The sequence below is a fragment of the Pygocentrus nattereri genome, chromosome 9 (assembly GCF_015220715.1).
Source record: "Pygocentrus nattereri isolate fPygNat1 chromosome 9, fPygNat1.pri, whole genome shotgun sequence".
Classification (NCBI taxonomy): domain Eukaryota; kingdom Metazoa; phylum Chordata; class Actinopteri; order Characiformes; family Serrasalmidae; genus Pygocentrus; species Pygocentrus nattereri.
Window position 1 is genome coordinate 18,484,369 of NC_051219.1, and position 12,504 is coordinate 18,496,872.

Consider the following 12,504-nt stretch of genomic DNA (forward strand, 5'->3'; position numbering starts at 1 on the left):
TATTTGCACTTAGTGTAAATACACTGACACTGCCAAAATTTAGTTCAACAAGCAGCAAACTAACAAAAGCACACCGGAAAGCTTCAGGTGCCTCTATAAGAATCCATGACCTGTGTAAACGAGAGTAAGAGCAAAAGACTACAATCACAGAATTGAGATCTTTGACTGTATGCACAGTGTATACTCTTACTGTTAGAACATGCCGCCACTGTTCACCGGACACAAAAATCATGTGATTTTCATATTCAGATTTATGTGAATCCTGCTTTCACAGGGTTAAAATAATGTGGAATTGCTGAAAGTAGTAAATATTTCCCTGCTGTGTTTCTGCTCCCATTACCGGTTTTGTTCCTTTTTTTTTTAATTAAAAAAATTAAAATTAAAAACTCATTCACTAAAGGGAACAAACAGTTAGTGCACAATTTTGTTTTTATGATATAAGGGGAAATAACATAAAATATCATGTGCCATAGCCTTTGCACAGGCTGCATGTTATGTTTGATATTTTCCCAATATCTTCATTAAAATGTCTTTTCTGTAGAGGATGCCCTAACATATTTTCAAAATTAACCAAATGTGTAAGGCAGCCATAGTTTGAGGCCCCCAAAGTTTTGCATATGACTGTGTATAGCTATAACAAAATGGACTACTTTTTAAATAGTAAAAACAATAGTTTAGATTATGAGTCAAGTTTAAGCAAATAAAATAAATGTGTTTAAACAGCACAAAATCATGCTATTAAATATTTGAATATTGTGATAGCCCGAATATGTATTGATTGATTATTGATTATCTTTTATTGAAGCAACACAATTTCCATGTTTGTTTTTACAGAGTGTTGCTGCCAAACTTTTGTAGTGTAAGCTTGTAGTGTACATTTCTATAAGCATTTTAAATTTGTCTTCAGTACAGCAAAGTTGAAAGGGAATTGGCCTCTGGCCTTCTAATGAGGTATATCTGTTCAGTTCACTTTAAACAGTCAACTTAAGGTGACAGGCTTAAAACTGAGCTTCCTTTATGAAATTCTTTCCCACACGAGAGCAGCAGGCGAGTTTGTGCTCACGACAGTTAAGCAGTTGGCTTGGGCCATGGTCTTTAACACAGCTGACAGTTGAGGTAAGCAGCTGTACTCTTTTGTTACTGGTGTGGTTTAGCTCTGTAGTTTATTTGGGTTAGATTATTATCTGCATGTCTGTGTGGGGTATGTGTACGTGCTTAAGTGTGAGCATATGTGCCAGTGCCTTTATGTGAGTGTAGTAAAAGGCTGACAGTGTACTCTTCACTGTGTTGCAGGTGACCACACGAAGTGAGGCCCACCTCGAGCTCAACGCTTTCAGGCGGAAGCACGACTGCGCTTTAGTGATATCTGGAGACTCTCTTGAGGTAAGCCTCACCACTTAACCCCCGCATTCACGTGCCTGCCGCAGTCAGTCATAATGTGAACCTTTGAGTGAAACCTTTCAGTTTCAGCTGGTTGTCTTACTGGCCATGTGATAAATACATAAAACTTCATGGGCACTCATCAAATTGGCATTGTTGCTGACAATATGTCAAGGACACATGTTACTGTTTAAACTGAAGCTTGTCTTCAACAAATGTTTTGTACACAGATCAGAAACGTTCTGTACATGCTAAACAAATAAATGCTGCTTATTATTCAGCAGCCCATTGTACGTACTAATGGACTTTGATTATGCAACATAGTTCTGTAATGATTAATGCGTGACCAATGTGAACTTTTTACTGATTTCATAGACCTAAATATTCTGGTAACTCATAATATCAGCTCACTTTCCTAAATAGACAGCAAAAAAATAAACTATATATTTTGATGTGAAATGGTTCATTGTAGGGACTGAACATAGAGATTCTTTGCAGCAATGACCGTAGGAACCAGGAGTCACAATATCTAAAGCACAAATAGGACCATTTTATTTACTATCCAAAACCACCAGTAAACCTACACTTCTTATGAGTTTTTATGTGTAAAGTTGATACTGATAAAATTGTGGTAAATCCAGAAATGTGTTTTCTTTGGAGACCTCTCCACCATGAATGAAGTTTTAAAAATATGTTTTAGGTCAAAAGCTGATGTCAACTATGGTAAAACAATGTCTCAGGCACCATGCAACACGTTTGTAAACATTTTATTGAATAGCTTTTTGTAAAGTAACTTTAAGAGTCATTTAACACTTCATACGTCTGGTTTCAATCACCACTTCTGTGAATGATTCTGATTCTGCAAGTTTCTCTAGAATGGAATTTTACATCCAACCACTCTCAGTGACTTTGTTTCTGTCTTAATTACTGAATTCCCCTATAAAAGCTGAACAATAATGATCATTCCAACAAGCAAATTTATAGCTACACTGACATTCTAAAAGAAGTAGTATTACTGAATCAGGAGAAAAAACATTAGCTCTACTGCGAATTGACTTGTAAAGCCTGAAATAACAATTTAAACGTCAGAGGTGTCTGGTTGGATATTTTGGACCACGTCATACGTCTCAAACTTCTCAAAGAGAAGATCTGGCTCTATAAAGGTCTTAAATGAAAATCACTTATTATAGTGCTGAAGATATGATGACAATAGTAGATGATTCACTTCAGAATACATGTCCTGCTCTTTGAATGCTCTTTAAGCATGTTTGCAAACATCAGATTCATCCACTCTATGAAGGGGTAGAATCAGAGCCAGTGTTACAAAACATTATTATGTATGTTGTGTGCATTTCCATCAGAGATGTCTCCAAATCTCCAAATCATATTTAGTGTAGCATCAAACACCACTATGTTCTACTTAACGAAAACACTTTGGATTAGTAATACTTTGGTGATGCTGATAAATGTGTGAATTATAATATAACTGGTTTTGGTCAGATGATATATTGGTTGGGCTTTGTATACATTAAAGGTAAAAATTAAAGGTGACACGGTACTACTTTTTCTTTCCTAATGTCGATATATACACCTTGTGTCATCCATATCAATACTGAACCTACAAATCATTAAAATTAACTTTTTAATTAAAGCGCTTTATTTAAGATGAACATCTAAACGTAGGCTACGCAAACATTTTTCTATTGTACAGAAAGAGCTACACAACTAACAGCGTAACCAGCAACATCACACCATGTGACTGTGTGATATTTTAGGCCAGATTTATTACAGTATTGTCTGCTAATACTGGCCAGTTCAGATACCTGTCGATATTGATATACCAGGTTTACATAAAACATACTGTAGAACTAACAAAAACTGAGCCAACATTACTATATAAATTAAACTTGTTTGTTTAACCCGTTTTGCTATTTTACCAATATAATATGGGTGATGTCTTTAGTGCTAAAGGTCTCTAAGCAGTGCTCTTCTGCAGGTGTGTCTGAAGTTTTACGAATATGAGTTTATGGAGCTGGCATGTCAGTGTCCAGCAGTGGTGTGCTGCCGCTGCGCACCTACACAGAAGGCTCAGATTGTCCGGCTGCTGCAGGAGCGCACAGGGAAACTCACCTGTGCTGTGGGTAAGTACACCTCCCTGCATCTGATACTAACACGTTTTTTCCCAAGTTTTTGGGGAAAAAAAAAAAAAAAACAGTATTCTCAAATCTGTGTTATATATTACTATATATAACTTCACTAAATAAAATGAAATTTTTATCTGAAGGAATAATTTCAAGTGAAAACAAACTTATAACAATATGTAACATGGAAGTATCACAAATCTTTTACAAACCACAGTACATTTCATCGTGGCACAGGTATCATGATATTGCTGCGTCTGTAGCAGTTCCTACATTTACTGAGCAAGATTGACCATGGACACTTGATTGGTCATAAATGCAGCTGAACACAGTATGTATGCACAGTATGTATGTATGTTGGCTTAAAAAAAAAGACGCATGAGTGCTGCCAGCATTGCTGCAGAGGTTGAAGAAGTGGGTCAGCCTGTTAGTGCTGACCATATGCCGCACAATGCATCAACTTGATCTGCATGGCCGTCATCACAGAAGAAAGCCTCTTCTGAAGCTGATAGACAAGCAGTCCAAGAACATGGATTACTGTAAACATGTCCTGTGGTGTGACGAGACCAAGATAAACTTAGCATAATGGTCTGGGGCTGCATGAGTGCTGCCGGCACTGGGGAGCTGCAGTTCATTAAGGGAAACTTGAATTCCACCATGTACTGTGACATTCTGAAGCAGATCATGATCCCTCTTTCGGAAACTGTGCAGCATGGCAGTTTTCCAACACAATAACGACCCTAAACACACCTCAAAGATGACAACTGCCTTGCTGAGGAAGCTGAAGGTAAAGGTGATGGACTGGCCAAACCCTAAACCCAATTGCGCAGCTGTGAGGCATCCTCAAGCATAAAGTGGAGAAGCATCAGGTGTGTAACATCCACCAGCTCCATGATGTCATCATGGAGGAGTGGAAGATGATTCCAGTAGCAACCTGTGCAGCTCTGGTGAATTCCATGCCCAAGAGGGTTAAGATGCCCAAAAGGGGGTTAAGGGTGCTAGATATAATAATGGTGGTCACACAAAATATTGACACTTTGAGCACAATTTGGACATGTTCACTGTGAGGTGTACTCACTTATGTTACCAGTTATTTAGACATTAATGGTTGTGAGTTATTTTCAGAAGACAGTAAATCTATAATGGTATACAAGCTGTGCACTGACTACTTTAAGTCCAAGATTTAAGTTATCCAAGATTCATTTCTATAGTGTTGACCCATGAAAAGATATAATAAAATATTTGCAGAAATATTATGTGTATAATACACTGCAGTTTGAGCAGCAGTGGGAGAAGTAGTTAGAACAGTACCTCTTGTGCCAAACAAAGGTAAAACATTAAGCTTTTAATGGTCTTAACATTAGCCAGTAAATTTGCAAGAAGTAAACAAATAAAGTAACTTAGTACAGGTTATTTTTCCCCTTTGATCTCTTTAAATGTTGAAGTCTTGTGCATAAACATACAGACACCCTTTTACAGAAAAAAGAGTCACTATTGTTCCATTTATCACTGAGCTTTAAACAAGTAAAAACATTACTTAGGTAGTTTATGTTCAATGTGAGACTAAATATTCTCTATAGTGTTTCAGTCTGGATGCCACCACCATAAGTATTTTGGGCTTCGTCAAACTTTTTGAGAGTTTGAAAATAGTATAGAGACACAGGTACTCAAGAATTTATATTTTAATAATTTATATTTATTGTAATCATGATAATACTGTTTTGTGGGGCCTGTAGAGATTTCCACAACTCCTGATCATGATTGATCATAGAGTCTTGACATTCATCATAATCACAGCTGTGACTGACACACCTTTAACCCTGCTCTCCCTTAGGGGACGGAGGAAATGATGTCAGCATGATCCAGGAAGCCGACTGTGGCGTGGGAGTGGAGGGAAAAGTAAGAGCCGCTGTGTCCCTGTTGCACACGCCGTGTTGCACGCTTCCGGAATGATCTCTCCATCTGTCCTTACTGCGTCACTTGAGCATACTCTGCAAATACTTGCACATCTGTACTGACAGTTCTCACTTTTCTTACATTACTGGTGGAAGTACTGTGCTACACTGAAGGCCACTGAACTTTATTAATGTATTTTGACCCATATCTGGCTATATTTTTCCTGGGGAGTTCATCTGTCACTGTCTGAGCATGAAGGAAGTGTTGTATTATTGAAAAATCAGTGCATGAGTGTAGGCGGTGCAGAGTTTTGAAATGTGTTCTAGCCATCAGACTCTAAACAGTTTTATGATATTGAGTCTAAAGGAACTTCAAACAGTACAGACACAGGTTTTGACCTACTTGTGGTGGCCAAGCACTCTTTCCAGAGGCTGAAAATGAGACATTATGAGCTGGTTAATTGATATTGACTCACTCATGACTAACATGGCATAACCCTATGTTAAATTGCCGTGGTTAACGTGGGACTGTGTTTTTCCCCTCCAAGTCTGTAGTTCTCTTGGCCAAAACGAGTGCGCTGGGTCCCCTCAGAGCTATTCTTAGCTGTATTGTAGATTCTAGTCTTATTATAGCCTTTTTACATGCACTACAGGACAGAAGCTTAGAAGCAGCACTTTGTAAAAATGTAAAAAACATAAAAAATGTAATTTTTTTTCATGAGATAAATAAGTAAAACTAAGGAAGTAATATACACATATTAACATATAGCAAATGAGTTTGACTAAATTCCTGTAGTAGGGCTGCATGATCTGGATGCAGCTAAACAGCTTTTGGTGCTTCATAAGAGCTGTGCCCCACAGTGACCCTGTGTTCTTGTTCCGCCTTACAGCACCACCCTACAGATGATCAAGATAGTTTATCTGAATAACACATTCCCCAGTTCCCCTTTTTGCCATCTTTTCATCGAACAATTCTATCAATCAGTCCATCTTTTTTTTTATAAATCAATCATTTTCTTGAAAACAGTGACCCTCGTTTTCAAAGCAGCTGAGCATTTACAGTGCAAAGGGATTGGGATTAGAAAAAAGTTTTTAATGGAATTTAATCAGTTTAAACTAAAATCAACAAAATCAAACAAGTAAAATGGAAGGAAAATTTTTTTTAAAACAATTGAGAATTAATTAAGAGGAACAAGAAAAATAAATATGACCAGTTAATAAATTTCAACATAAGTAGATAAGCAAGGCAAACCAAATTTGAAGCAATTAAGAAAAATGATTCTAAAAAGTAATGAAGTAAAATAAAATAAACACTAATAGAATTAAAAAAATGATTGGAACAGAAAATAATATAAGTAAATTAAAAAAAGGGAATGGAAGAAATTAAACTCAACTAAAGTTACAGGCTGTTTGAATGTGGCTAAAGATTGAAAGTTTAAAACAATTAAGTGACACCATCAAGCCAAGTTTTTAAGACCCCTATAGTGAATTCCACCTCACTGCTGCACTGTAAGTAAAAACAGATTCTGAGTAATTTACTGCTGCTGCTAGTTTTGTTTGGAGTTTTTCTTTTGCTTGACGGAGAAAATAAAGTTTAGAGGTGGTTGTGTTTGGCTGAGAAATGTGTCAGTCGTTATTTTGTAACTTAAGGCTGGTCTGTGTGAAGGACCGTTATCAAGAAAGACCACACTTTCACACATAATACAAACATGTAGATACATTCACACATAATGAGTAAGAGTACCTCAGCATCTTCTTGGAGTAAGTTTTAAAAATCACTGCTTTGTTACATACTTTTGTCTTGTAGTGTACATAAAATTTAAAAAAAATGTTTTCCTTTTCTTCTGTTATACCCCTAGACTGAAATGTTATTCCATGTTTATTTTGTCAGGAGGGCAAGCAGGCCTCGCTGGCTGCTGATTTCTCGGTGACTCAGTTTAAGCACTTGGGCAGACTGCTCATGGTGCACGGCAGAAACAGCTACAAGAGGTCCGCCGCCCTCAGCCAGTTCGTCATTCACAGGAGCCTCTGTATCAGTACCATGCAGGTAGTGTATTCTTGTGCAAATATATTACCTAGGCAGTCTCTGACTCATACTCAGTAGCTGCAAAAAGCAGTTATGTAGAGGTCCTTGTTTTCAAGAAGACTGCTTTTACTTTCCAACTTCTGACACAGTTAGGAAAACTGTATTGAACTCTGTTAAACACTGGAAAAATTGCTATAGGCAGCCAACAGTTGACAGAGCTCATGCTGTAGCTTGTGGGGATGTACAGTCAGGCCCATAAGTATTTGGATGTTGACAGTTTTTGTTATTTTGCCCCTGTACGCCACCACTGCATTTGAAAGGAAACGGTGAAAATGTAATTGAAGTAAAAACAAGGGGACTGTGTAAAAAATGGCTGTAATTCCTGAACAGTTACTGCAATATTTTTGTTAAACGCCTTGAATTAAAGCTGAAAGTCTGTATAACTCTTGACTGCTTCAGTTCAAAACCATTGTGGTGATGTACATAAAAAATATTGGATCATGGTCCAAATGCTTATGGCTATATGACTAGAGTGTCCTTCCAAAATGTATCATGTTCTCTTTTGTTTGTGGTTGCCACTTGTATTCCATCTTTAAAGGTTCTATATATTTGTGTGGTTCTATACATTTGTGTGGTTTTATGTTCTAAAATGGTCCCAATTCATTTTTACATCATCAGTTTCCAACCTTTTTTGTTAAACACAAGAACCAAGAGTGATGCATGTAATTTTAATGTGATATGGACCCTTCAGGGCTTCGGATACATTTTTGTGATTTTGATAGCAATGTGCAAATTCTGTAGCTCTGGAAATTATTCAGCTTTGTCAACATGCAACCCATCCATTGTAACATGATTGCTGAATGCCTTTGTTGTGTTTATTTTGATATGGAAAGATGATCTAACAAAGCTGAGAATTCTTATATTTTATGCAGTGTTACAATCTGCAATTTTTAGCAATAAACACATGAATATTATTATTCATTTTATTTTATTTTACTTTTTATTTACATTTTATTTTTATTTTGCTTTATTATTACTCTGATTAAACAAATCAATACTAAGTGGCTACTTATCACTTATCACTTAATCACTTACTGATCCGCACTAAGATCACACACTCGTAAAAAAACAGGTTGCATTCAACAAGAGAAGTGTGTTATCAGCTGGTATCAGCCTCATCGGGTTCATGTGGTTTAAGCAGTATTTCGCGGCTAAAACAAAGTTTTCTTCTTGACTGAAGTGAAGATAATCAGCCAAGATATGTTTTGATGTCCCAAGCTTGCTTCTTCAGTTTTTTTGCTGGGTATAGGATGGTAGTGTTGCTAATAAGTAATGGAAGCGTAGTCCTACAAATTTGCTTTGCTTAAATTCATCACATGCTTGTCTCAAAAGCACACTGTGTTGTTAATCTCAAAAAGAAAAATGGACAAAAATACAAGCAAAATTAAGGTTTCAAAGTGGCTGCTGTTTATTTGCTATGTAATGTACTTTTGTCCATTTTTATTGCAGTGTAATATACTCGTCTCCATATGTCATAGTGAGAAAAAACAAACAATTTGAAATTACAATTCACAATTTGGGCAAGTATGTGAGGCGTCCGCTTGCAGTTTTTATTGCTGCATTGTGCCACATTGGATCTCTCTGCTTACTGCTAGAAGGTGTTTGTGTTTTTATAGAAATGAAGGAAGCATAATGAAACATCTGGAGCAGGTTACAATCAGTTTGCTGTTGCACAGAGGCTTAAAGTGAAACTAAAAAACTGACTTTTATGAGTTTTAAAACGGAGTCGTTTACATAAGCAAGACAGTTAGTCGCCCACTCTTACTAGTTACAAGTAACCCAAGAGCTCCATATAATTAAAAATTTGGCTTCTCACTTGAACCTAATAAACTACATCCAGTCAAAGCTCTTCCATCCAGATTTTCACTGTCAGCAATTAGATAATGACAAGTTATTTTTATTACTATGTAAAACCATCATGGATATGAGAAAGAAAGCTATGGTTGCCCCTCACTACTCTCAAAAAAAGTTTTATATTTTGTTTGCGGTTGTGATGAAGACTAATATACTCCTGTAGTCTTGGTTTAATGCTGTGCTGTGGCCACCACAGTCTTTTATATAAAGTTAAATTCAGCTGAACTTTGTCAGTGCATGGTGAAGCCGCACTGCAACCCGTCGTGCTCCGCACGATGTGACAGAGCTCTGCATTGAAATGAATAGGATGCAGCAAAGTGAAGTTGCAAGTGGAGGTGTAAAATTCACTTTGCTTATTAGCTATATTAGTCACCCAGCTCTGGTATAAAATGAAAGAAGTAGACTTTAGACAGCAAACATGTCTTGGCTGATCAATTACATCTAGGCTGAGGAGGAAGTGCCCATAACAATGTTTACAATTCAGAACTGTAGAGTAACCATATGAATGTAGCTACTGGATAACTGCACATGAGTAATGAGCAACCAGGCAATCGCTATGTTAACCCACTCCAAGTACAGTGCTCAGTAATGAATTTCTTCTCCGGTTCTCCTTAGGCTGTGTTCTCCTCCGTCTTCTACTTTGCATCAGTCCCTCTCTATCAAGGGTTTCTCATCATCGGGTGAGTAGCTTTCTCACACAGCGGCAGTGACTCATCTGCACTTGCTGAAATCTCAGTGGCATCTGAATTATGCGCTACATACTACGCTGACATTTGATTTGAGCTGCAGTATTGTTACAGTGAAGAAAGTCGTTTACAGTTCAAGCAGTGCTGAGTGTACAAAAGTCGATGAATACCAAAGACCCCTTTGTGTTACTAGAAATTATGAGGCATTAGAGCTGAGGTATTCATTGTGTAGGGCACTGGGGCACTGTTTTGTGTATATCAGTGTTTCTAAGGCACTATATGTCACAGAAATGACTCCATCTTACAGCTTTTTAGCTGTGAGTCATGCCTGAAGAACCCCATTTAGAATGTTGCCATAGTTTGTCAAAGCAGGGACAAACAGGTTTTCTGAGAAGTGCACTAAACTGTTTTGATACTGTGACTTATACATACTCTACTGTTCAAAAGTAATGTAAGGATGTAAAGAAATATTTTGTTTCAAAAATTCTTATTAATATCTTGGTTTGAACAATACAGTGAGATGTAGGGGGCCAAAACTGGCACTCAGACACAGTATCTGTTTCGGCAATGGCAACACTGATACCGCAAAGCAATTTCTGGTGCACACTCACGCTACTGAGTGATGCTTGCATGAACACCAGTTGACGGAACTTAACATGCTGATGTGGGTTGACAAGCAGCAGTAAAATGTCAATAGTAAAATCTGTAATGCCATTATTTAAGCCAGTGGTAGTGGGTGATATACTGAAATTTTTCCTAAGGTATTACTTTCACTGGTATGCCACAAATAAGCCAGATAACACATACACAGTTTTACAAATAGCACAAAATGTGGTAGTGGTAGCCCCTTGCCTGAATATTAGTAATTACCCCCCTATGTAGTCAGTTACTGTCTGACTTAATGTTAGTCCAGGTTGCTATCAATGGAGTGAACATTAGACAAACATAAAGAAGGCACTGTCAGGGTGATGATGGCCTTGGTTTTAGCCTTTAGCTATGGATTGTTTGAAAGTATTAGTATCACTACACATTGCTTGCTGACACTTAAGGATTAAGTATCAGAATCAGTATGAAGGTAGTATCGGTGCCTCCCTAGTTAGAAGAAAGCAGATTTGGTGCCTGACTTATCTGTAGTAGTATCGGTGCTTCCCTAGTTAGAAAAATGCAAATTTGGTGCCTGACTTATCTGTGACCTCCAGCCATTGCATTATTTAATTTAATAGTGTATGAATTAGCCTCAAACTAGATATGCCATCTGTGAATGATAGACATCCTTGAAAAGAGGTTTGGTAATGGTGACAGGTGATTACATTCATTTGTTATATATAATTATATATAATTCTGTGGTAACAAAGTCATTTAGAGTACTGTGGTTAGAGTTGTTTTGATGCGAAATGCTTCATTCTATAGAAACTTACAAAGTCAAGTGCTGGTGATAGGCATTTGAAAAGTTTAATGCCTCTAGAAGCTCCCTCATAGAAAGATAATTCATAAAATGGTTACAGAATTACTGCCTGATGTCTGAGACATTGGTTAACGATAGTTTTGAAATACATTTTAGGCCTAAAACATTATACATTTTAAAATCTGTTCATATCAGAGGGGTACATGCAGGACTTTGCAAGGCAAATAGATATTTATCACATTTACCATTGTTTTACCATTATCAATATTGCATATAAAGCTCAGAAAACACTTGCCTGTTCATTTCTAGTCATTTTGAATAGTAAATAAACTTGCTGTATTTGTGTTGTGGACATCAAAACCTCTGGTTTCTATTACCATCATTGTAAAGAAATCTGAGACAATACGTTTCTACAGTGCACTGTTTCACATCCAACCACTCTAAATGACTTAGTTTGCATTGATTGATTTATGCAGAAATGTAGAAAATGTTCCCCATCAATCAACAGACACTGACTGATATAAAATTACAGCGTTTTTTAGTGTTTCCTAAAAAAAATCACCTTGTGTTCTGTAGATACTCCACAATCTATACCATGTTCCCTGTCTTCTCCCTGGTTTTGGATAAGGATGTGAAATCTGAGGTGGCTATGCTCTATCCTGAACTTTACAAGGACCTCCTGAAGGTATTTGGCTTATGTTTTCCTTGTCAAATTAACAAAGGACAGCTCTTACTTTTATCATGTACCAACTTAAACCTTGTTTTATTGCTTTCAGGGACGACCGCTTTCCTTCAAAACATTTTTAATATGGGTCTTGATAAGTATCTACCAAGGTAAGCTGACTTCAGGTTTATTTTATTGTGTGGTGTCATTTTTTACGTGCAGTGTGACTAGCAACCTTCACTCGACACACAATTGAGGGCTTTAAATTGAGTGCACCATTTATGTCTACCTCTGAATGAAGCGTGACTGTTTGCTAAGGCAGTGCGGAGGCTTGCTAAGAAAACAGGGAATCTCCAAGCCAAGAGACAATGTAACAGAACGGACACGCTCGTA

General features: G+C 37.2%; 1 protein-coding gene across 1 annotated transcript in view; it reads left to right on the plus strand.

The window, feature by feature from the left end:
- Positions 1-12,504, plus strand: part of LOC108425541 (probable phospholipid-transporting ATPase IIA) — a 66,908-nt gene that overhangs the window by 43,540 nt on the left and 10,864 nt on the right. The window contains exons 20-26 of the mRNA XM_017694247.2: positions 1,294-1,383; positions 3,377-3,521; positions 5,356-5,420; positions 7,308-7,463; positions 9,972-10,036; positions 12,024-12,132; positions 12,224-12,281. Coding sequence (XP_017549736.1) covers positions 1,294-1,383; positions 3,377-3,521; positions 5,356-5,420; positions 7,308-7,463; positions 9,972-10,036; positions 12,024-12,132; positions 12,224-12,281 — 688 coding nt within the window. The remainder of the gene's footprint in view (positions 1-1,293; positions 1,384-3,376; positions 3,522-5,355; positions 5,421-7,307; positions 7,464-9,971; positions 10,037-12,023; positions 12,133-12,223; positions 12,282-12,504) is intronic.